The sequence below is a fragment of the Neovison vison genome, chromosome 11 (genome assembly GCF_020171115.1).
Source record: "Neovison vison isolate M4711 chromosome 11, ASM_NN_V1, whole genome shotgun sequence".
Lineage (NCBI taxonomy): Eukaryota > Metazoa > Chordata > Mammalia > Carnivora > Mustelidae > Neogale > Neogale vison.
Genome location: NC_058101.1, coordinates 1,852,936 through 1,878,261, shown reverse-complemented (window position 1 = coordinate 1,878,261; position 25,326 = coordinate 1,852,936). Strand labels below are relative to the sequence as shown.

At 49.7% G+C, this 25,326-nt stretch overlaps 1 protein-coding gene across 1 annotated transcript in view; it reads right to left on the bottom strand.

Annotated features, from left to right (window-relative positions):
- The window catches only part of LOC122889717 (basic proline-rich protein-like), a 51,873-nt gene extending 27,262 nt beyond the window's left edge, over positions 1–24,611 (bottom strand). The window contains exons 1-3 of the mRNA XM_044225084.1: positions 23,603–24,611; positions 23,257–23,480; positions 22,991–23,175 (exon numbers count right to left, since the gene is read on the bottom strand). Of these exons, the coding sequence (XP_044081019.1) occupies positions 22,991–23,175; positions 23,257–23,480; positions 23,603–24,611 (1,418 nt within the window). The remainder of the gene's footprint in view (positions 1–22,990; positions 23,176–23,256; positions 23,481–23,602) is intronic.
- Positions 24,612–25,326: the final 715 nt, after the last annotated feature.

Here is a 25,326-nt window from a genome sequence, read left to right as displayed (position 1 = left end):
TACAGCTGGGCAGCAACTGAGCAGTGGGTCTGCACAGCCCGGGCAAAAGCAGAAGTGTGGATGTCAGCCTTCCAGCTGCCTGCAGGAGCCACACGTAAGTTTAAGTTTCACAGCTCCTGAGGAATTACAGAAACCCAAATAGGTGATTTTATTGCCATCCTAATAAGGAAATGATGGCATAGTCATTGAGAAATTTAAAAAGCTTTAAAATTTCCCTTTCCCTCTTCCGCCTCTCTGATTCGATTCCGTATCCTCGACAAGGATGTGGTAAGAGGTACGAGATTTTCCTGGAGTCCTCTGAAGGGAGGTTTAGTAGACGAGTCTGGGCTTTGGAACCGGGCAGGCCTAGAAACGCAACTTTGATCTGCCAGCCGGGAGCTGTGTGATCTTGGGCAAATTACTCAGTCTCTCTGAGCTCCACTTTCCTTGTCTGTAAAATACCCACTTGAGAGAGTTGCAATGATCCCGTGAGATAGGGGAGGAAAGGTGCCTGGTACGTGATGGGTGTTTAAGGAATGAGGGTTCATCTTTCTGGAAAGGAAGGAGCTCAGAAAGCATCACCACACTTTCTCTTTATGCTTTCTAATAAAGATTATGACATCAAACAGGTCTTTGTCAAGAGAGTGATCACAAAAGCCAATGTCTTTGGCAGATCTACAGTGGGATTTGGTCTGTCATTCAGAGGAGAACTGTGGCCAAAAAGCAGCCTGTGCTGCCCCAAAGGGCCGACTAAAAGATGTGTGCCTGCTATGAGGGGGTGCACCCCTCAGCTCCTGAGGGCCTGAGCCCCATTTAAAGGGACGGGGCAGTTGCTACCTAGCTCCTACCTAAGGGTAGCACAGACCTGCTACTGACAGATTTTTTTAATCCGTAAATCCATTACTATGTGAAATTTCCGGTTCACATAAAATGGCTCCTACATCAATTAGTTAAAAAAGCAAAACAAAACACAACACAGAGACCACAAAAAGCATGTTTTCAGACCAGACGTGGCCTGCATTTAGCAGGGATTGCCCGACAGCTTCTGGAAGAGGAACATTCCATGATTGCATCTCACTCCTTGTATAGTAAAATATTTTCGTTTTAAAATAATTCTTTGAATAATTCCACGCAGAGCAAGGAGTTCAATGTACAAATAAATCTCTTCCTGCATATTTCTATATCTGGGACACTAAGGGCCCAAAATAACCTAAAAAACCTAGGAAGGATTTTGTTGTTATTTATTCCTCAGGATTCAGAGATTGCTGGCGGGCGTGTCCAGTCGCGGGGTACAGGCAGGACACGGCTGACGCCTGCTGATAAAGCTGTTTTCTAGATAGGTTACAAAACGTGATGTTCCCTGATACTTTCCCCGGTATCATAGGGGGGTTAAATTATTAATGAATAGTCCAAGAAATTGTTGCCTTCACATCTTAAAAGAGAAGGCAGAAAGAGGTTAGAAGAAATTATTATTTTTTTTAAAGAGTCTCTCTGTTGGCCCCAGAGGAGCCTCACAAAAGCAAGTGTCCAGGGGAGGTCCTGACGGGCCAAGAAGTGCTGGTTGTTTGCATAGCGGCGGCTGAGAAGTGTGTTACTGACTTGCTCCTCTCCACTTCTGAGCTTAGAGCACAGAAAAAAGAAACTGTATTTCAGCACCAAGAGGCACAGTAGAAGTTAAGTCCATGTTTGATTGACCGTACCCCCCCCCACACCCTAAAACAATCATTTACAGGGAACCCCAGCAGGGTTCTGGACTATGCGGCAATCCAGATACGTGGGTGGAGCTTACCCACAGAAGGGGGGTGGGGGGCGCGTGCGGGGGTGGGGGGTGGAGGGGTGGGGGGAGTGGGGGTGGGAATGCACCATGACATCCCTTTTGGTAGGTAACAGGCACATTAGGATGGAGCAGCCTCAGGTCGTATGGGACTGTGACCACGAGAAGAGAGACACCTTGGACCAGAGGAGCTGGAGGGCATCTTCACGGATCTAACTGTGGAGTCCCTCTAACGACACAACCGGGCATTTGCGAGAAGCCGAATTACCCCGATGTCTTCTCAGGACATCTATGTGTTCTGCACCCAACAATCGCTCGGTCCGTAACCATCCAAGTAGTCCTGGGCAAGGACGGCCTCTGGGGTCCGACCGATTCTCTTTACACACTGGCAGCTGCGGTGCTAATGCAAAACAAGAAGTGAGTTCCGTGTTCTTCTGCCTATTTTTCCATGTTTCCGACACTGAATGGAAAACAAATGCCATAAAGAGAACGAGGCCTGATGATGGTCCCGTTCCTTATCCACTCCAGGCGGCGTAATATTCTCGAAATATTAGGTTTAGAAACAGCAACAAGGATCCACAGAAAGGGACAAACATACTCACTCAACCAAAATGATGTTTCACGGGTCTGCTATAAAAATTAAAGGATTCTCTCATTACTGGGGAAAAAAACACATATTTTTGAAGTTACAAAATTTAGAACCTAAGATAACAATAATGAAAGGATTCTTTTGGTAAAAGATACTGAGATCTTGGAGAGGCAGGCACTGAAACAGCCCTGTTGTAAAACAGCACATTGAATAGAATTTCTATTTGAAAAACTAACCCTCAGTTCCTCCTCTTTTCTCTCTTTTTCTCGTGATTCCTTATCTCTACTACTACAATGACCCAGTAATTAAAATATTTTGCTTCGGAAATCTTATTAGAATGTCCAGTATATTTTAATCACAATATTAAATGCACCTTAGTTTGAGAAAGGCTTTTTGGAAAAGATAAGCCAAATTCAAGCAAGTGGAAGCCAATCTTTTTGCAACCCTGTTCCCTAGGATTATGATGTTCCCAAGATAATTTCATCATCTCACTTGGGTCAACACTGCTGTTGACTTGAATGGCAGAACGCCAGGAGAAGTTGCTATGCCAGGTTTGGCCCTTAATGATGCCCGGTTGTGCTTTCCTTTGAGAGAGTGCGCCACTGTGGGGACGGAATTCCCAGAGTGGGACTCAAGGGGGTGGTCGAGGTTAGGGAAGAGCAGGTTGGCATTTGGGCAGAAGATGGAACGCAAGCTTTGATGGGGACGGCGGTAGCATTTAGTACTCTCAGTGCGTGTTGCTCAAATTCCCGCTGTCACTGCAATTAGAGCCAATGGTCTTCCGTCCTACCAGTTCCCTCAGATGGGAAGTGTTGCTGTGACCTGCCAGGAATGTATTAGGTTTCCTTAATAAAGACAAATACATCACAGCGGTGGGTTAAGTGTTCCAGTGAACAGTTAATTCTCGCTTCATTAAGCCAAACCAAATAATTCTCATTTAAATGAAGAAACGCATCCTGCTTCCCAGTAAATATTTGGTAGCAGAGCAGCAACGGAAGCTCATGCCATGTAACCCTGACTTCTCTCTGGGGGCTCCTGGAACATTTCCACTTGTGCCCCATTGAGAATGAGAAACATTCAAAGCAAAATGACACTTGTCCGAATAAATGGGGAAACTAAGCTTCGTGGCGTCTCCTCCTAGATTTAGTGGGGTTTGTTTCTCGTTTCTTAAGAAGTGTGTGTTCACGCTGTTGTTCAATCGTGAAACTGTTGTGATCCTCCCTGGGCCTCTGGGTCGTCAGTGTGAATTAGAAAGTCCTCCTGGGGGGCGCCTGGGTGGCTCGGTGGGTTGGGCCGCTGCCTTCAGCTCAGGTCATGATCGCAGAGTTCTGGGATCGAGTCCCACATCGGGCTCTCTGCTCAGCGGGGAGCCTGCTTCGTCCTCTCTCTCTCTGCCTGCCTCTCTGCCTACATGTAATCTCTCTCTGTCAAATAAATGAATGAAATCTTTGAAAAAAAAAAAAAAAAAAAGAAAGTCCTCCTGGATAATCTCGGCAAATCATCTGGTGGAGAGTGCCAGGGCTTTTCAGGCTAAGTGCACAAGATACATATAAATCATCATCACTTCGGGGTTGATTAGACGAGGCAGGTATTTCGCCATCTTGGCAATGTGTGTATGCCTGTGGCAACTGATTAGCTATTTCAAATTAATAGCTTAAAATGAAAACAAGCCTGGGGTTAGAATAAAGAGAAATGGGTTTTTTTGGTAAGGAAAGCTTCAACCTCTTCCAAAAAGCCCCTTCCCTCCCCCTCATCCTTTCCCTCTTCCTCTTTTTATCCAGCCTAGAATGATATCTGTCCTCCAGAGGACATACGGGGATGAGAGTTTCCAGAGCTCACTGGGGGGCAGGGGGAGGGGATTATGGGGAAGGAAGATGTCAATGAAATGTATTTTTCTGTGGGAGCTCAGAAGGTTCTCAGGGGGCGGAGCCCTGCTGTAAGAAGGACGGGATCCTTCCTTCTGTCTGCACGAGCCGTCCTGCCTGCGTCAAGCAGCTTCCGGAGAGCAGTCCGTCTACACCCGGCATGGCCACCGCAGGACTCAGTTGTGAAAAAAAAAGAAAAATTCAGTGAAAAAGAAAAAGCCCCATAGAGAAGAGACGGTAAAATAAACACACACTCTGTTTCCAGGGCAGGAGGGAGGCTGAGGAGGTGGAGAGCGACACATGTGGTCCGGAGGTAGAAGGAGGAACTGGATTTCAAGAAAATTTTATGAGACCTTTTTTGCCATTTTGCCTTCTTGGCATTTTGGGCCTAGATTTTATTTTGGGAAGTGTTCAAAATTACACTTGTACTACTATATTAGTTTGTCTTTTAAAGTTAAAAAGAGAGAAGGGAAGAAAAAAATCTGTCTTTGAAAGACCCTTTTACAGGCAGTAAAAAATATACCTTGAGGACCTGGTTGCTCTCCCAGAAACTGAGAAGCCTAAAGTCTGTCTAACCTTGTGAATTTTTTGATAGTTAACTAAGATGAGTAAAACTTTATTTCTTTAACTACTGACTTTATTTCCCTAGCAATTCCCCCTCGTTTCCATATTTTGATAAAGAGAAGCTGTTCCCTATGCAATTTTAATCTAATTTTTCAAAAAAGATGAAAATACCATTTAAGAAGCAAAACTATTTTTTTTCGTCAAATTACCCACTAGGAATGAGCTGTAAAATTGTATGTTCTTCAGATCGTGACCACCGTTACCATATCGAGTGGAGGGGGCAACTAGGACATCAAGCACGTGTGTTTTCAAATCCAGCTCTGCACATACTCTGTGCGACACTGTGTCCGTCACTAAGTGTTTGTGAACACCCGTTCTTCGCCTCGAAGAGATAAGGCGAATAAACACACACTTGGCGTTGTTTCGTTGAAATTTCATCAGATAACCAAGCACGAATACCCATCGTGGTGGACACTACGAAGTACTCTGTTCAGTCTCTTCCTCCCAATTAGAAAATGCTTTCTAGAAGGTCTAACTTAATGGTACTGTTAGAACACCCAGCAGTCCAGCGAGCTCTGGGGTAGGCGTTACTGAGAAATGAGAAAGTAGAAAACCCAAATTATGTCTCAGAGGAACATTCCCTCTGCTTGAGGAAACAAGATGTGTGGAAGAAACACAACCGGGAAGCCATCAGGGCGCATACGGACAAGTATTCGAGCTTGTAAACAGCAGGTGCCAAGATTGGTTCTGGGAAAGGGATGGGTTTTATTTAGGCTTTTGTGGCACAGGGAATTTTAATTGGCACAGGCAAAACAAACTACTTTAAAAACAAAAAAGAACCTAGGAAACTTTTTTTGGGGGGCGGAGAGAATACAATTTAAGAAATAATAAAAATTTACAAGATTTAAGAGGGTAGGAATGAGCAGAGCAGACGTCTTCAGGAAACAGACCTACCCGGCACGGAGAGCTTCACTGGGGGAAGAGCTCAAAAAGAGGAAATTGGGATCAAATGGTGACGACACTTGCGTCTCATCCTAACCAGCTGAGTCTGAGCCCTGAGGTCTTCGGGTCACGACAGCGGCCTCTGCCGTGGCTGCTGCTCCACCTGGATAGGTGGACCGAGCACCGGCTTCGTGCCCAGAAACTGCTAGAGCAGCGTGGGGTGTGCGGCGTGTGCTCGTGTTCATGTGTGTGGGGCCACCGGGGTGTCTGCGCGTCCCCGATGCTTCCTCCGGGGCCTGCTGCAAGCCGCAGACTGGCTTCCCCCTCACCAATGCGGAGGTTCGATCCGCACGAACTAACCTCAGGAGCTGGTCCAGGAAGAGACATTAAAGCGTGTAGAAAGAGACCGAGAATTATTACGAAGAACGGGGTTTATAGAAATAGTTGAGCCTAACGAGTTCCCCTCAAAGAGAAAGAGCATTCTGGAAAATTAAGTCAGTATCAAAAGTTGACGGGTTGCTCCTACATCAATTAACCAAATGTACTCGGGGTGACCGGCCCGGGGGTGAGAGAAGCAGCAGGAGGACCTGAGACCTCAGTAGCCCTGAAGCGTCGGCCTTCGGCTCGGGTCACGACCCCAGGGTCCTGGGATGGCGCCCCCGTTGGGCCCCCTGCTCCGCGGGAAGCCCGCTTCTCTCTCTCCCTCTTCCCCTGCCGTGTGCCCTCTCTCACTGCGTCTCTCTGTCAAATAAATAAATAAAATCTTTAAGAAAAATAAAGGCTACTGAGACCCACACGTGGGGTCGGACGTCGGAGGGGGCAGCAGGTCGGAGGGGACACAGGCGGGCCGCAAGGCAGGGTCCGGGAGCAGACGCTCGCGCTTCTGTGGCCACAAGCCACGGAAACGTTCTGGGACGTTTAGAAAGCAGTCGTTGAACTGCGGTGTGGACCGTCACTTATGTCGGTGCAGCATCAGTAAATAGTATCTCGCCTCCGGAGGACGGGTGTCCGTACCAAAGAAGCCACCGCACTGGAACGGAGGTAGCTGGGGACACGAACGGGGTACGAGAACCAGACAGAACGAGCTCTCAGAAGCTGACTTTCCGGTGTGAAAATGGACCGAACCGCCGGCTGAAGACTCACTGTTTTCCACGGGAGTTGTTTGTGAAACAAAGAAATTGCCTACGTATTATGTGTGCATATCGAGGAATAAGTTAAGTTCAAAGTACATTTTAAGAAAGAACACAATTGGGACAGGAGGGTGCTGGCGGGCGCATCGGTTACGTGTCCAACTCTTGGTTTCCGCTCAGGTCATGGTCTCAGGGTCGTGAGATCGAGCCCCGTGTCAGGCTCCTCACTCGGTGGTCTGCTTCCACGTCTCTGTCCCTCTCCCTCTGCCCCTCCTGCTTGTGCGCGCGCGCTCTCTCTCTCTCTCAAATAAATACATCTTAAAAAGAGAGAGAGAGAGAGAATGAAGCATGCCTGGCTCCTCGGTCAGTAGAGCATATGACTCTGCGTCTCAGGATTGTGAGGTTGGGTAAGCCCCATGTTGGGTGTAGAGATTACTTTAAAAAAAATTACAAAATCTAAGAGAAGAAGGAGGGAGAGGGGGAGGAGGAGGGGGAGAACGCGGTAAAACCAATGAAGGGGAAACCACTGTGATAAAATTGGCTGGGTCTCTACCAGAGAGGCTCTGAAGTGGATAGGTCCCAAAGTAAGCCTCATTACAGATTTTTGACTTAATGTTTTGGCAGCTGATATAGTTACATGTTTCAGAATCTAAACAATCAAAAGTAATAAGGAGAGAAGCTACATTCCCACTGCGGTCCCCGTCCAGCCCAGACCCTCTGCGGAGTCCCGCGGCAGCCGTCCTTATGAGCTACGCTGCATGCGTCCAGTCGTCCTTTACGCGCAGCCCACACACGTGCTACTAGTATGAAATGTCATTAGAAAAGAAAAGAGGAAGGACATAAACCAACCTTCGCTGGGCAGCCTCTACCTGCCAGACGCCATCAGGCGTTCTTCCGGAGTTGGGTCACTGGTTCCTTAAAACAGCTCTGGAACGTGGGTCTTTCCATCTGCCACAGGACCAGACCTCTCGCCAGATGGGCAGGAGCCCCAGCCCTTTGCATTGTACTTTAGAAGTGCTTTCCTTTTTTTTTTTAGTACTTTATTTATTTGAGAGAGTGAGCGAGAGAGAGCAGGAGCGTGCGCACGCCAAGGCCCAGGCAGAAGGAGAAGCCGGCGCCCGCCTAAGCAGGTAGCCCGACCCAGGGCTCCAGCCCACGGGGGTCGGGACCTGAGCGGAGGCAGACGCTTGACCCCTGACCCTCTGAGGCGTCCCTACGAGTACATGCTCTCCCCTCTTCGACCTCTAGAGTTCCATGTGGATTGTACACCCCTCTTGGTTTTTATACTTCAACTCATTGCTCCACCTAAATAACACCCTTTAAAGACGATCTTTCGGGGTGGTTTTCAGGATTACACGGAGCTGTTGACGCAGCGTGTGGCACACGGACAGTTCTACAAACAGCAGCTACTACAGCGTCTCCAAGAAAACTTCTTGCGTCGGCCTAAGTTCACTCAAAGTGTTTTGATTTCTGTTTGACTCATACAGATGGTCCCATTTTTGGCTTCCGTCTATTTGGATGTCAAATGTACTCCTGAGTGAGTAATAACCTTTGTCTACTCCTTACAAAAATACAAATAAATCTAGATTCTGCATCACTAGACCCTTTCCTTGGACAGCCAAGCTTAAAGCCTGGGAACAAGAATGACCACATTCACTGTGCATCAAGGGTCAGCAAATTTCTGTAAAGGACCAGATAATTCATATTTTTTACTTTTTTGGGGCTTTGTCACAACTATTTGATATCGCAATGTAGCGCAAAAGCAGCCACAGAAGCAAGTGTAGCTACGCTCCAATCTGACTTTATTACGGACGCTGACATTTGAATTTATATTTAACATTAACAGATACTAATGTTTAATTTCAATTTACATGCGTTTGAATGTATTTCTCTTCTTTTGCTTTTTTTCAGCCATCAAAACATGTAAAACCCTTAGCTCCTGGGTCATGCCAAAGTTGGCATAGTTTACCAACTTCTACCCTAAATTACAAAGATTTGATAAAACACCTCTTGAATCTGGCCAATTCTCTCTCCATGTCTCTCCCTCTTCATCTTTTTCTCCCACGGCCCCACTTTCATAAACAAGCAGACAAGAAAACAAAAGGCCCTTTTGCAAGAAATACTCCTTACCCACAGAGCCACAATCTTATTTCTCATAAGCAGCTTGGGGCTTTGTAAATACAATTTAGGATTTGTATACAAGTGTAGGGACAGGTTTGAGTTGAAATCAACGAAGCATCGGGACCTCGATGCTGGAAAACACGGCGGCAGACAGCACGTCTCGCTGCTGGGAAAGGAAGCAACGTTGGCACCCGACGCTGTGTCATTGCTTCATTTGAACCAAACTTCGGAGACGATTACTGGCTTTCTTGCATCTTCTACTCATGCACCTTAAAGGCAGAAGCTATTTGGCCAGGAGATGCAGGGAGCCCAGAAAGGCCCCCGTCTAGCCCCCCTGGGTCATCGGCCTGGCCGAGAGACTTTAGAAGTCAGACTTGGCGGGGACAGTGCTCTGGAAGGTGGCACCGGGGCCTCTGCTGCTCCTTGAGGCTTCCACAGCTCCTGCTCCGTCCCCCGCCTCCATCCGCCGTCATCTCTCCCTCTCTCTCTCCCTCACCACCATTTCCTCACGGAGTCCAGGCCTCCAGAAAGAGGCGGGTTATCTGTGGAAAACTTCTTTCCCCAACACACCCCTATCCGAAGGCAAAAGGAGCACGAAACCCTTGCCAACTCTTTAGACATGGTTCGGGAAAAATACTTCAATAGTCCTACAAATGACCCTTGACTCCTAAAGCATTTCGTTATCTTCCGGGGGAACCAAGTCCACTAGGGAGAATTCCATCCGCTCCTGTGGATTTTTCAGATTTAGGAATTCTTGGAAAGAAGATCTGGAATGCTGATGTGACCAGTGAAACTTCCAGAATTCTTTTTCAAATTGTTGTTAGCATAGAACCCAGCCCTTCACTGTGCTCAACAGGAATCTAGATGTTGACATTTTAAAGAAATATTGGAACTGGGGCTAAAAATTACAATGCTCAGGAGATGAGTGAGGGGCTGATAATGGACAAAAGCACAGGGAACCAAAGGCTCGAGCTGTTTTAAGCTGCAGGAAAGCAGGAGCTTGTCACTTGCCCCTCACCAGCAGCCCTTGGAGGGGCATCTCGCTCAGGGATATTTGTCGCGCGAATGATTGAGTAAATGGATTTATAGAGGGAGGAAGAAGACCAGAAAGACAAAGTCTGGGGCGCCTCGGTGGCTCAGTCGTTAAGCGTCTGCCTTCAGCTCAGGTCATGATCCCGGGGTCCAGGGGTCGAGCCCCGCGTTGGGCTCCCTACTCGGCGGGGAGCCTCCCTCGGCCCCTCCCCTTGGCCCCAGCTTGCCCTCTCTCACAAATAAAAAAATAAATGAAATCCTAAAAAAAAAACAACAACAAAAATAGTACGGTTAAGTACTTTCCAGGCACTGGAAAGTACTAAGCGGAGGCGCAGGGCACGTGTTCCGCCGAGAGCACCCCGCAGGGCGGCGGCGTTTGACAGAAGAGACGCAGGGACCGCCAGAGACCGGCACTGCAGCAGGGAGGACGCGAGGAAGCCCGACCTTGACCTCTCCCCTCCGGTCCTCCCTGTTCCCGCCAGTGCCTCCCACGGGCCAAACCCCACCGGAAGCCAGAGGCTGTGAAAACGGGGCAGAGAGGGTTGTAGAACAGATCCAGGAATGGGGGCAAACCCATCGTCCATGGGGTGAACCGAAGCGGCAAAGCTGGTTTTTCACACCGACCCACGGACGACACTCAGCGCTGTGTCCGTTTCAGAAGCGCAGCATGAGGCCTGACGCACGTGTGCCCAGTGCGTGCCGTGCCCGTGCCTAAGCTACGGCTCCTTCTCTTCTAGGGACAACTTGTAAAATTCACTCTCTTAGCAACTGTTGTGAGCTGGTTTTAAAAAATTTCCTGCCTTTGCTTCCCTGTGCCTTCGTTCATTCTCTGCTCTCCAAAGATCTGCCCTGGCCCACGCATCTCTTATCGATTGCATTGATTGGCTATTAGCTGCCGTTGGAGATTTTGAACAAGGAAGTGGCCAAAGGCTTTGGGAAGCCTTATCTGTGTTCACATTCCAGCCCCCGCCACTCCTTAACTGTAAACGTGGGCGAGTCACGTAAACCTCTGTGTTGCTTAAAATCTCAATTTCCTTATCTGCACAAGGAAAGAAATTATGTAGCATCTCATGAGGTGGTCACGAGGACCCAATGAAACCATCTAAGTAAACGCTCGGTTCCGATGTGATTGCTGTTTCATAGCTTATCTTGGATCAGATTTAAGCAAATTTGTCTTATATTGAGAAATGTGCTCTCAGATGGACGTTAGGGTGAGGCTGCAATGAATCTGGCAATCGTAAGTGAAAGATGCGAGTCTTTTTCATGACTTCATGACCATCAATTTTATTCTGCTCTTGTCCACCCCAGCTAAGATGTTTCCTTCCTCAAGCATTGACTTTTCGGCCTTTAGATAGTACCAGAACATTCCAGGGCCTTGAGGTAACCCAGGGAAGCCCCCCTACACGTGATCTCCATGTACAGCGACGAGCACATTTCTGAAAGTTGCTTCCTTGGCATTTCAGCATTTTGTTCGAACGACCAACTGAAGCGGAAAGAAAACCAAGCACGATGGGACGGCTTCGTCTTCAAACTCATTCGCCGGCAAACTAGAAATCTGCTTAGATCAGTTGGGGTTTCAAAGGTGAGAATCGGCTTCGGAAGTGAAAGTCAGTAGCTACAGTTTAAAAGTCTGCAGCAAATTTTCTTCCCCTCCCCCACCACTTCCTCATTTTTCTAACGAGAGTTTCATGTGCCTTCTTGATCGACATGGATTTATGGCAAGCCGTGTACTCCTGTTTATGCCGTCATTAAAATTTAAGCAGACATGTACTTTATGGAAAGACTGGCCATAATTACGATTTTTAAATCCCTTCCCTACCTCCAGTTTTTAGCACTATAAAAGAAACATTACTCTCACTGAGTTCTTGACAAATATTTCTGGAAATTTCCAAAATCACAAATGCGTTTGTAACTTCTATGCCTGATGGACCAATTCCACTTGCTTAGGTTAAATAACAAGAGGATGGAAAAGTATTTAAATATCAGTTTGACGCCTGAGACCACTAGTTATGTCAACATGTAGGTGGGCCTTCATGATGATTTTTTTTTTTAAGATTTTATTTATTTATTTGACAGACAGAGATCACAAGTAGGCAGAGAGGCAGGCAGAGAGAGGGGGGAAGCAGGCTCCCTGCTGAGCAGAGAGCCTGACATGGGGCTCGATCCCAGGACCCTGGGGCATGACCTGAGCCAAAGGCAGACGCTTAACCACTGAGCCACCCAGGCACCCTCTTCATGATGATTCTTAAGCATAAACTGCTGATTATCATAAGATACAGCTCCTCTGAGTAATGACTATTCTCCCGGTGAATTATGTTTTTAAAATATAGTCTTAAAAATAGTATCTCTTGGGCCATGAAAGCCCTTAAACAATGATTCTCAAGGACTTCCCCTGTCATTGCTTAATAACATTCAGGGCCTCCAGACCTCAGAGCAACTTCTCAAACACTGCATCTACCACACAATCACACCCGTATCTAAAAAAAATGTGCCAAAACCAGTTGCATAAAAAGGTGGAAGGGAATGCACCAGACTCTTAACAGTAGTTTCACGTGGGACGCAGGAATAAAACAAAGTGGTAAAAACGGTGTTAATCCATTCCTAGGGATTCCTGACCCCGGTTTCCCAGCTTTCTTCTGGAATAACGTGGCAGCGGTGAAGGGCATCAGGTCTGGGTTTGGGGAACGGCCGCGCTGCTCACTGCTGTGTGGCCTCGTACCAGTGGGAGCACCTCCAGGACTCAGCTCCGTCATCAAACAGAAGGGGCGACAGTAATACTTACCCGCCCGGCTGGGAGACTACGTGCGCGAGTGTGCGCATCGCTTACACCTGCAGCGGGGGTCACCGGGGGGCGTCATTCCGTTATTCAGGGTCAGTCTTCTCCCGCAGAAGTGACCTCCTGAGAGAAGTGATAATCCCGTTTACTTGTCTTTTATGCTGTTGGACCCGCCTACGACGACTAGCGAAGGAGACACCCTCCGTGAAGACCGGCGACCCAGGAACGAGTGATTCCATCGTGGCGTCAAGTGACACAGAATGTCGCTGCTTCCGCGGTGACGACCTCGTTGTCATGGTCTTATCCCCCGTCTGCAGTCTTCATTTTAGCCGTCGCTGTTTAACATCCGCCCCGGAAGTGTTCCAGGCCTGGCCGCCCTGATCCGGGTCACTAGTGAGAGGTTTAATTCATGAGGACGCACGTATCGCCCAACGAGGAGCACTTCAGAGGACTCTTCCTCTCGGGGCTCTTGGGTGGTGAGGCCGGTCAAAGGTCATCCTCTTGGATCCGGCTCAGGTCCTGACCTCAGGGTCGTGAGATGGAGCCCCGGGTCCGGCTCCGAGCTCAGCGCGGAGTCTGCTTAAGCCTCCCTCTTCCCCTGCCCCTGCTCTCTCTCCCTATAAAATAAATAAAGTCTTTAAAAAAACAGAATTACTTTAAGATATACCAGCCTCCCTAGTGTTAAAGACGTTTCATTTCAGACTCCCACGTGGGTCATAAAGACGAGGTCACATTGAAAGTGTAACTTTGAGAGTCAAAGGGCACCGAAGTCCATGTGCAAAGTCAGGGTTTTTGAACCAATCTGTGTGTCTCGTTAGTGCCATGCTTCCCGTCTGCTGCTGCGGCCCAGGACGACGGGGCAAAGCTGCACTTGCCCTAGAATGTTCCAAACGGGAATGGCTGAGCCACACCTCTCCAGAGAACGAGTCTGATTGCTTTTCTCCAAGCCTCCCTGGATTTTTAAAACTAATATTATTTGACAAAGGTGTGACTTGCTTAAGACCTATTCAGAGTCTCTTGTGATGACATAAAAATGATCACGTTCAACTCATATGTACTGTAATTTCTAGCATTTGTCTCTCACCGCTAAGTTAGTTGTCGGGGGGAAGCGGTGTCCTCGGAAGCTCCTGTCTGTCGGTGTTTCGGTCCTCGTTCCCACTCTCCTGCCTTAGCAGAGGCCAGAAGTAAAAACTAGTAAACACACGGACGGGTACCACCTGCATCGAACCTGCATCGTGTTCGAGAAAAGACACGACTGTCATTACCCCCCGGAGCGGGGGCTCCTAAGGCTCCCAGAAAGTAGGGGAGAATGACTCATCTCGGGAGCACCTGCAGGGCTACCAAGGGCTGTACCCCAGCACCCTTAATGCCCTTCATTAACCCATTATGGGTCATTACTTTATTAAATGAAACTATTAAAATACCCAGGAGATGAGGTGGGCGGCGCGGATTGGCCGTAATCGGCAGGAGCGCGGTGAGTAAGGAGCAGCGCAGGGAGCTCACTGCAGGAGACGGGGCAGTGCTTAGATCAGGCCGGCTGGTACCTAGACAATGTCTAGAGCAGTACAAAGTGCTTCTGCACGCAGGGGGAGAATGAACCGAAGAGGACAGTGGATTGGTACAGGTGGGGAGTCTTCACGAACCTACGGAGTCTCCAGACCTTGAAATTGTCCTGTTGTGACTGTAAGTTACACCGAGGTAATGGACCGTACTGAGGCCGCAGAGGAGTCGAGACACACACCCCTGCTTCACTCTAAGCGGAAAATATGTGCATCGGGATCTGCCGCAAAGTTTTGTGAACTTTGGTACCATTACTCCTTCGTATGGAGTTTTTTTATATTGTCCTAGATTTTTAACACATAAAAGTGGGTTTCCGAGAGTTTTCATTCATCTGTGGCCCAAGCCCCCCGCCCCCACCCCCGTGCGGCAGATGTGGTAAATTCAGTATCACACCAGAATTGTAGTACGAAGACAAAAATGACCAATGTCCCTCAGAGGCCCGAGGTTGACCAGGAAGAAATTCATATTTCTGAGCCCTTATTCTGACCCATGCTCTGGGTCGAGAAGCACCGTTTCTACTGCCAAGACCCTTAACTCAGCGGCAGCTTGTCCTCTCAAAGCACAGCCCAGATCAAGGCCCAAAGAGCACAGGGTGAGAGTCTACCTCCCTCCCTCCCTCCCCACCCCATACCCAGCCCAGGTAAAATACTGTTCTGGATGAAACTTCGGAAAAAGGAGAGTGTGAAGTCGGTGAGAGCCGGGCCTACTCACCATCCCAGGGGGCCATTATGTACCATTTTACTGCAATTTCTCTTTGCTTTGTTTTTTGCAATGATGCATTTAGCTATAGCAAGTAGAGAAAAACCCTATTCAAGAGAGTGGGGTCATTATCCGCTCACAAAAGGCCATTTAGAGAAAGAACAGCCCCGTCAGTTCAAGCTGCCAGAGTCCAGACCCATTAGCAAAAAGGTTAGCTGTTTAAGTGGGAATGTGAAACAAAATGTAATAATTAGGGCTAAGTCTGGGCACCCTCCCCCTGCCAAGAAAGCTGCCTGGGATCATAAACTCATTCCCTGAAAGTCCTAAGCTTAGGGGAAAGCAAATCACCAAGTCCGAATGACAGTTCGGTTGTTAACCTTTGCCCTAGAGGCGAGGTTTTCATCCTTTGTCTCTTTCTCTCTTTCTTTTAGGTATGTTTTTTATAGATGTCACTTTTATAAGGTTGGGCTGTTCTTTTTCCTGCTTACCACCAGCGACACGTTTCAGACGACTGCTGTATGCGTGTGCGCACACGTGTGTGTGTCTGTGTGTGTGTGTAAACCACGAAAACAAATGCATTCCAACATGAACAGCAGTTACCTTCAGTGAAGAAATATGTGGAAGAACTGGGAATTAATTTTTCTTTGTTTCCACCTCTGTACCTCCTAATTACTCATTTATTAACAGGTGATGTAAAAGGGAGGGAAAAAAAGACACATAAAACATTTCTGATAAAATGTGCTACCATGCTTCCGTCAAAGGAGGAAAAAACCAATCGGAGTCTCAGCATGATTAATCACGAGGGGAAAGGAGGTAAATGCCTCAGAGAAGAGGCCACATCGTGACGGCACGGGGACTCGTGTTAACCAGACGTCACCTCTCCATGTCCTCAGCCATTAGGCGGCATCTGGATGAACGTCGTTTCAGACTAACAGATATTTGTCGTTGTTAGTGGTACAGGAAATGCCCATCATTTAGCATCCTCGGAGGCACACTGCTCCGGTTAGTGAAACAATAGTAGCTCGTAGTAGTCATTAAATAGCTACTTCTTGTTGGACTGATGGGCTGAAGGGCCGGTTACGGGAAGGTCACCGTGTGCACGGGGCACAGATAACCAACCTTCGGTAAATAAGACGGGGCCTCAGATGCCATGGAAAATGCAATGTCTGACGCTCCAGAAGGCGCTCGGGAGGCTGCAGAGCCTCGACTCATCACTCTGAACCACGTGATGACTGCAACTCAGACCTGCGAAGCACAAATTTGTAAGAAGTTCCTATGGCTGGATTATACGACAAATTTGTTTCTTAGGCAAATTTCTTTCTAAAGTGACTTGAAGGTAAAACGGAGATACGGACCAACTGCTCAGCACGTAGCAATTAGGCATTTTATCTATGCTTTCATGGGCTTCCGTTAACACTTGTTTTCATTTTTATGGCTCTCGGAACAAAATATTCACTTTAATCCAGGAAGCAGGACTCCTGTGTTCACATTGCTTAATTAATAATCTAAGAAGCATTTACGGTAACGGCATTTCCTTTAAATCCCATGAGATTCCTTTTAAAATTTTTTCACCAAAAAAGTTTGGTGTAGGTAAAGTTGGTTTTTTTCGTCCTTAGTTTTCAATTAAAAATTTGTGAGCGTCCTCGACACACACTGTCACGGTGGTTTCAGGAGTACAACACACGGCCCCACTCTGCTACGCTGTGCTCACCACGAGGGCAGTTAGCATTTGTCACCACGCAATGTCACTTCAGTACCACCGGTGACGACCCCTGTGCTGCCTTAGTACTCCTCTGCCTCGCTCGTCCTCTAGCTGGAAGCCGGTGCCGTCCGCTCCCCTCACCTGCTTTTGTCTAGGTAGGGTTTTGTGTAGGTAGAGCAAAGGGAAAGAGACAATCTTGAAATCTATAATTGCACTTTGGATTGTAGGGAAAAGAACAGATGTGAACAAAGGCACAGGCCAGTAAAAGGCTGAGAGAAGGACACGAGTTAAATTCATCAACAAACATTTTTGAAGACCTACTACGCTCCAGGTGCTGTTGGAGGCCCTTGAGATACAAAATGTTAGTAGAGAAGACAAGAAATGATAAGTGCCATAAAAACATCCCTGGTGCCAGATGATGCTAAAGGTTATCAAAGAGCAGAGCAGAGCGGGAGATTCCGAGGGGCTGCTTCCGAGATGTGAGTACTGTGAGAGCGTAGGCGCCACGACGAGACTCTCGTACAGCCCTGAAGGAGGTGAAGAAATTAGTCGCATGGATATGGGCAGGTGGAGAGGAGCGGGTGTCCAGGCTACAAATAAGACGAAATGGGAAAACGGGAGGGGGACTTCCATGCGGAGCGGGAGGAGCATGGGAAGAAGAGCTACAGTCGTCTGAGGCGGACAGGCCGTCGGGGACGCTTTTGTTTTTTTTTTTAAGATTTTATTTATTTATTTGACAGAGAGAGATCACAAGTAGGCAGAGAGGCAGGCAGAGAGAGAGGAGGAAGCAGCCTCGAGCTGAGCAGAGAACCCGATGTGGGCCTCGATCCCAGGACCCTGAGATCATGGTCTGAGCCAGAGCAGAGGCTTAACCCACTGAGCCACTCAGGCGCCCCAGTCGGGGGATTCCTAACATAACTTTGAAATGCTTGGCCTTGAAATGATTGGAAGAGATAATAAAAAATAATCATTGTCCCTGATTAGCATATGGGACGCGGATCTACAAAATAAATATGTAAACGGAATCCGCTGACACACACCTATGAACGCGTTTTCTAGGCAGCAGCCACCAAGCTGGACACAGTCACTGTCGGATCATTCACGCTCTGGGCACCACACGCACCCGACGCTGTGTTAGGAACGGGGTCACAGGGATGACCGAAGCAGACGCAGTTCTCGTATTCATGGCAAAGACGTGTTTATTTAAATGAGGCGCTTGCTATCTCCTCATCAGTCTGTGGAAAATCCCACAGAGCTAGGCAAGTATGTGGTGAGTTACTTGACCAGCTTTGGGAGTCAGGAGAAGCTTCGACCGGGAAGCAGGGTTTGAGCTGAGACCTGGAGTGCATGAAGGTTCACGAAGGAAAGAGACTCGAGACAGCGGTGGCAGGAAGCATGGCATGTGTGACGCCCTCGGAGACCAGGGGCCCGAGAGGGAGAGGGATTCAGTGAGGGTGTAAGGAAGGCCGGGCACACTCAGACCGGACCGCTGAGGACAGCTGAGCAAAGGACCCTTTACTGTGGCGTCTGACGGGGTAAGGGGAATCCATGAGGCCCGGGCGGCCCCCGCGATGAACACAAAGCCGAGAAGAATGAGAAGCCGCCACGAGGCCTGGGCAGCAGGGCGGACGGCGGGAGCGTTCACCGAGCACAGGAGCTGCGGGGAAGGGCTGAGTCCCTGCGGCCCTGGCTGCGAGGAGAAGCGGCCCGTCCGAGGCTACGGGCACGGAGGGGCCCGGGGCCGTGCACGCCGAGCCGCGCTGCTCTCCCGTCTCCGTCTTTCTGGAGTCAAGTGAGCTGTAAATCAGGCAGCGAGGGAGCCCCTTGATGCAAAATATAGAAGTCAGCTCCTGGGCACAGAACGGGTGGGGAAGGACAGAGCAGACGGGGCGGGGAGAGCCGAAAACGACCCGGAGAGCGTGGCCGGATCACCCGGGATCTTACGGGCCGAGTCTTTACTTTTCTGCAAGTGGTAGACGGCGAGGGACAGCGGGGCTCTGCCGGGCCTTTATAGAGGAGCTCATTCATGTGCTGTGCGGAGACCGGAGCCGCTCGTGGAGCACAGAAGCCCGTGCGGAGGGTCTGGCGGACTCGGGCAGGGACGGGGCAGTTTTACCGTCGGCGGTTGTACACGGTGCGGAGGCGCAGGAAGACCCAAGACGTATTTGACTTGGGCGTGGGAGGTAGGACAGGTGCTAGGGAGGAATTCCAGACGTGGCTTTGCAGAAGTGGGTGGGGAATGGCGCCCTTCTGTAACGGACGACCAGGTTTGGGGAAGATCGCGCGCGGGGTTCTGGCCTGCGGAGTCTGTGAGGCGACCACCGCCAACGTCAGTCAGCGCCCCCTCTCTGGCACGGTTCCCGGCCGACTCTTGCTGTGCCCCCGCAAGACATTCTGCAAGGCCTTTTATATAAAGTGTTTTCTCCAATCCTCAAATGTGGAGGCGGACATCATTTTTCCCATTTTACTGATGAGAAGACTGAGGCTCTGGGTTCAATATTCCGCTCTCATTCAGCACTTGGAATCCAGGCCCTTTAAACCCCAGCTGGGGCTTTTCTCGTCTCTCCTGCTTTACTGCCGGTCACCCAGGCATCGGAGAAGGCTGTACAACAGGCTGAGCAGAAGTGAAAAAACTGTTTCATTGGGGAAAATGTGGGTTTTGTCTCGTTAGATTCTAGAGGAGGCTTCCATGAGTTTCCATTCATCAATCAATCAGCACTCCCTGGGCAATCATTATAGGCTTAGGACTTGGCTGGCCATTACAGAAAGATTACGAATACTATAAAGTACGACCCTTGATTTCCAGGGCTTAAAATTTAGTCAAGGAGGCAAAGACCCTCCGGAAATAATTTGACATATGGTAATATTAGATGCTGATTAGCTGCCCAATTGCGTGGGGCCCACAGCCAGAGAAAAGGAGCCCATATACCATGCTAAAGTCTTATTCAGGGGAGACTTGCACCGTGTGCACAAAAGGAAATTGAAGGGCAGATACTGTGTGGCGATGGTCTCAGATATTTTGGCAGCCGAGTGCTGGTCTGCAGGCCAGCTAACTCCCCGGGAAATTTCATAAGACACACAATTGATCATAGTTAGCTAAGTGAAGTGTGGATCAAATGGACTGAGAGTTGAAGTTTCTGGAAACCTATTTTTTTTAACATTGGTTGTTGTAATTCCTGCAAGCGGAAGGCTTTTGTTTTGTTTTGTTGGGTTTTTTTAGAGACAGGGGACAGCAATCTGTTCATATCTTTGTTGAAGGAAAGCTGAAATTGCGAATGTGCTTAAATCTGATACAATCTAAATCCTTATCCCAATAATGAAAAATGTCATCAGCAAATCTGACTCTGAGATCTTTGAGGCTCTGTAAAGATTACTCTTTATGGGAAAATCACCTCAAATTTCTTTCCAGAAGAAAAGATAAGACCTCTCTTAAATAATGGCATTTGGAAAATTGAAATTTTCCTAGTAGGAAGCATTTTAATAACTGGCATTTGTATAGAACCTTATGATTTGTAGATCACTTTATATACTTTATCTTATATGATAACTAAACAAAGCTAAAGTATTGTCAGAAAGTTATGTTGGACAAATTGTTTTCTGGAGAGGAAAAAAATGTGTGGTTTTAACCAATTTAGAAATTAAAAAATCAGTATTAGCTTCTCAGTCATTAAGAGGGAGGTCATGGCTGCCATACAGTAAAACAATTGTCTAATGATAGAGTAATGTTGATAGTTATAACAATTGTAACAATTGTCTAATGATATAGTAATGATGATTATTGTAAGAATAACATGATTGAGCCTTTGCTCTGTGTAGGATACTGGTCTACTCATTTGTATGTATTAATTTGTTTAATCCTACAAAAAACCTTGAAAAAGACATTATTTCTGTATTACAGATGAAGAAACTGAGGCACAAGTGTTTAAGTCACTTGTCAAGTTCACAAAACTAGAAGGCAGAAGAGCTGGACCTTGAACTCAAGAAGTCTGGTTCCAGAGCACTCCCTCTTAATCACTAAGGACTCCTCCAAAATGTAAATTATCTCTTATAGAAACAGTTTCTTAAATAAAAATTGTAAAACGGCCAACGATTTACAAACGAAACATAAAGGGAAAAAGGTTAGTATGGTGAATGTGAACCAGGAGTCCTCAAAATAATACAGAAAGGAAGAACAAACACAAAAAATAAAAAATCTGCCTAAAGAATTAGAAATTGAAATATTTCTAACTTTTTGGCTATCTCTAAAGAAAGAGAAAGGAAGGTTAAGAAGGAAGAGACTAATTTAAGATCCAAGAATAACCCAATGTTATCATAATTATAAAAATACATGTTTAGTTCTTCCTAAAAATATTTCCTGCTTTACTTGGAGAGGACATCAGTAGTTCTAATACAGAATAATTCCATTCCCAAGCAAGAGAGAGAGTCTAGAGACAAACAGAACTTTCTAACACCATGGGAACCTCACTGAGGGCCCCGGGCTCCTTAACCCCTTCTCCACATTGGGTGTGAGAGGCGTAAAGGGGAAAGTGGCAAAGGAATCTGTTCTTCTAACTCTGTCTTCTTTGGGGTGAGGACACCTGGCACACAGATCTACTCCGCATTCCAGAATTCTCTTGTAACAAGAAAGGAACTTTGTCCCTTGAACTTTGAAGCTGTTTGTGATTGGGATGGAAAATAATAAATCCCCATCAGCTCTGATAAAGTACATGAAGGAACTTTTAGGGCTCTTTGCATTTGGGGCTGAGTGCAACAGACTCTTTTCCGATGTTCTCCTCAGAAGGCTAAAATACAGAATTTTTCTTAGTGTCTTTATGCAGTAGAGAGAGTCAGGTGTAGACCTCATGGCACCCATTTCTCTTGTTACAGCCTAACGATGGAAGCCACAGCAGAGATGCTGAAGTGTAAGACTTAGCTTTTTGATGCCTCATCTGGAAAGCCACCTACTATCTCCGACGCAAAAGAAAGAGTGCTTTGTCTTGTCTCATGACAAGTTAAATTTCCTAAAGTGATATGAAAAATTATCCTATTAAAACCTCTGATACATATTGTGCTGAATTTTTCAAAATCTAGTTTAGATTAAAAAGACATTTAAGTTTGTGGAAGATTTTTTTATCTCATTAGGGGAGCTTTACGGATATGACGGACGAGTTCTCATAATCACAGTGATCACAATAAAGAACACTGGGCCTTACAGGGATTTTGCTACATTGTTTTTCTGGAACCCGATCAATTTCATACTATTAAAAAGAAGCCGCTATACTTCTCGACCTCCTAAGTCATTCTGCACTGAAAGACCTAGAGCAGAGTTTTTCAAATTGTGCTCTGCGCAGGGAGGGTAATGAAAACAATTTGGTGAAAATAAAAAAGTTAGGCGTTAAGTGTTGCAAAATAAGAATGAAATAGATGGATGGGATTAGGCATATTAGAGTACACCAAACATGGTAAAAATAACATTATTCCATTAATCTTTGCGTCGGTTATTTATGTGTGTATTTATACTGGGGTGCAATATAAAATATTTGTTTTTGATAAGGGTACAAAAAAAGTTGTGGAAACCACTGACTTGGAGAGATTGTTGAACAACTACCTCAGCCCAGTGTGGAGTTAATCCTTCACTCATAAACCCAAAAATCCAGAGTGACTAAATTTTGATAAAGTCTCATAATGAATATTATACAGCGGTGACTAGGAGTAAAGAACAGCTTAAGCAACAATATAGACTAACCTTAGAAACGTGAAATTGAAATGATTAAGTACGTTGCAGAGAACTACATACAATGCACTATTTCTATAAAACTCAAGAACAAACTTAATTTTGTATTAGCTAATGACACATGCTTATGTGATAAAAGTGTTAAATAAAGCCCCAGAACGGAGAAGCCTAAACTCCAGAAGCCTGCGGACCTCTGGGCGGAGGGGGGTGGGGCGCAGTGGGGTCCTGGGGGAGAGCCGGAAGGACGTTCCCACGGTGCCAGCATCTTCGCTCTTGGGGGGGCGGTTCTGCTACGTTCCACGACTTAATATATTTTTTACCAACACTGCATTTGGCAGAGGTCAGGTAACTCCCCCGAACCCGAAAACACGCAGCCCTCCCTGGATGGGGCGGCCGGTGACGCCCCGCCGGCTCCGCTCGTCGGAGAACAAGACCCGCCTGGAAGCGGCCGCGACGGCGGAGGGACGAGCCCATCTGCCCCGACGTGCAGCCCCGCGGCCTGCGTGACGCTCCTCCGTCCGCGCCTCAGTTTCTCCCGCTGCACGAAACCAGCGCGGTCACTGCACCGTCCCGTCCGCTCTGGTCCTCGCAGCCGCCGCCCGGGCGCCCGAAGCGGTTTTCCCGATCGCGCCGCGCCCGCCGCGCCCGAGACGGTTCTCGAAGCGGCCGGACACCGACCCCCGGGCCCCGCTCTGCGGCGGCGAAGGGCAGGGGCGGCTGCCGGAGCCGCTGCCCGCGGGGTCCGGCCTTCGCGGAGGTCAGTCACCGGAGCCGGAGCCGGCCCAGCGGACGGTGGTCCGGCGCGCGCACTGGCTCAGCCCCCGGGGCGCCGTCCCCGACCCGCCTCCGGTCCGCGGTCACCGAGAGCCGCTGGCGCCGTCCGTCCCTCCGGAAGACATGAGGGGACCCGGGCCGCGTCTCTGGGGGGGAAAGCGCGGTCAGTGCCCGCGGGTCGCTCCTGCCGCCACGGCCCCGGAAGGCCAAGGCCCGCGGGGAGGACGGCGGGGCGGGCCGGGCCGAAGCGGGCGGCGGGGCTGGGGGGAGGCGGGGGCGGCTTCTGCGTGGAGGAGGCCGAGGCCGGGCGGAGCTCTCCCTGGCCCGCGGGACCCCCGTGCGCGTCGGGGCTCTGCGCGCCGGACAGACGCGGCTCCGGGACCCGGACGCAGAAGCGCGTCTGGGTCCGGGCCCGAGTCCGGGTCCAAGTCCCAGTCCGGGTCCGGGTCCGCGTCCGGGTCCGGGTCCGAGTCCGAGTCCAGGTCTGGGTCTGGCTCCGGCTCCGGGTCCGGGTCCAGGTCAGAGTCCGGGTCTGGCTCCGGGTCCGAGTCCGGGTCCGAGTCCGGGTCCGGGTCTGGCTCCGGCTCCGGGTCCGAGTCCGGGTCTGGCTCCGGGTCCGGGTCCGAGTCCGAGTCCGGGTCTGGCTCCGGCTCCGGCTCCGGGTCCGAGTCCGGGTCTGGCTCCGGGTCCGGGTCCGAGTCCGGGTCCGAGTCCGGGTCCGAGTCCGAGTCCGGGTCCGAGTCCGGGTCTGGGTCTGGCTCCGGCTCCGGGTCCGGGTCCGGGTCCAGGTCAGAGTCCGGGTCTGGCTCCGGCTCCGGGTCCGAGTCCGGGTCCGAGTCCGGGTCCGGGTCTGGCTCCGGCTCCTCCGGGTCCGAGTCCGGGTCTGGCTCCGGGTCCGGGTCCGGGTCCGGGTCCGAGTCCGGGTCTGGCTCCGGCTCCGGGTCCGGGTCCGAGTCCGGGTCTGGCTCCGGGTCTGGCTCTGGGTCCGGCTCCGGGTCCGAGTCCGGGTCTGGCTCCGGGTCTGGCTCCGGCTCCGGGTCCGGGTCCGGGTCCGAGTCCGGGTCCGGGTCTGGCTCCGGCTCCGGGTCCGAGTCCGGGTCTGGCTCCGGGTCTGGCTCCGGGTCCGGCTCCGGGTCCGGCTCCGGGTCCGGGTCTGAGTCCGGGTCTGGCTCCGGGTCCGGGTCCGGGTCCGCGTCCGAACACGGCCGGCTCGCAGAGGGGAACCGCGGGGCTGACGCGCTCCTCTCGCGCTTCTCGCTCTTGTTTCTCTTCCGCGCGAGGGCGGCGGCGGGCGCCGGAACCACCCCGGCCCGTTCCCGGAGTCCGAGAGCCCGGGGCCGCCGCCAGCGCGAGGCCGAGCGGACTCCGGCAGCGGCAGGAGCGACGGTCATCCCGCCGGGGACGTGCGAGACGGGCCTGCGGGTCACGGCAGCATTTGACACGCGCGGGGTCTGGTCACCGAGGAAGGGTCAGGGGCTCCCGCCGCTGCGGCAGCAGCTCTGTCCCCAGAGTCCCCTGTCCCCAGGTCCACTTGGAGTCCGCCAAGGCCCAGGCAGGTTTGCATAAATGACTGTGTCAACGCCGTTGAAACCCTCTCCCTGTCCAAAGTAAAAATATGTGTGTTAGCTAATTTTCAAGAACTGGCATTTCACTTGTTTGTTTTTCCTTAGAAAACTCCCCTCACTGACCTCCAAGGCTGAAGCTGAGCGCTCTGCGGACTTTGACCTCTGCCCCCGCGCCCCTGAAGCTCGTTCTTGTCTCTGGAGCCGCTGGACCTGTGTTCGGAGATGCTAAGAGGACTTCACGCTCCGGTTTCCTTTATGGCCTCTCAGCGTTTGGGATCATCCTGGGATGCACCGGGGAAAAGCCAGACAGACCCAGAAGCTTCTCCACGTGCTGAGTGGTGCGCCCCAGAGCCAGCCCAGTGCCGGTCCCGTCAGGTTGAGAGCAATGGTTTTCTCTCCACCACGGTTGCGCAGTGGCTCCTAGGAGCCCGGCTGCTCCCGGACACCTGCCCTGAGCTGCCCCAGTCTGGCAAACGGCCGCATGGCACAGCCGCTCAGGCAAGGCGGATGGTTAAGTGGCCTCCAGGACAGGCCTCGACCC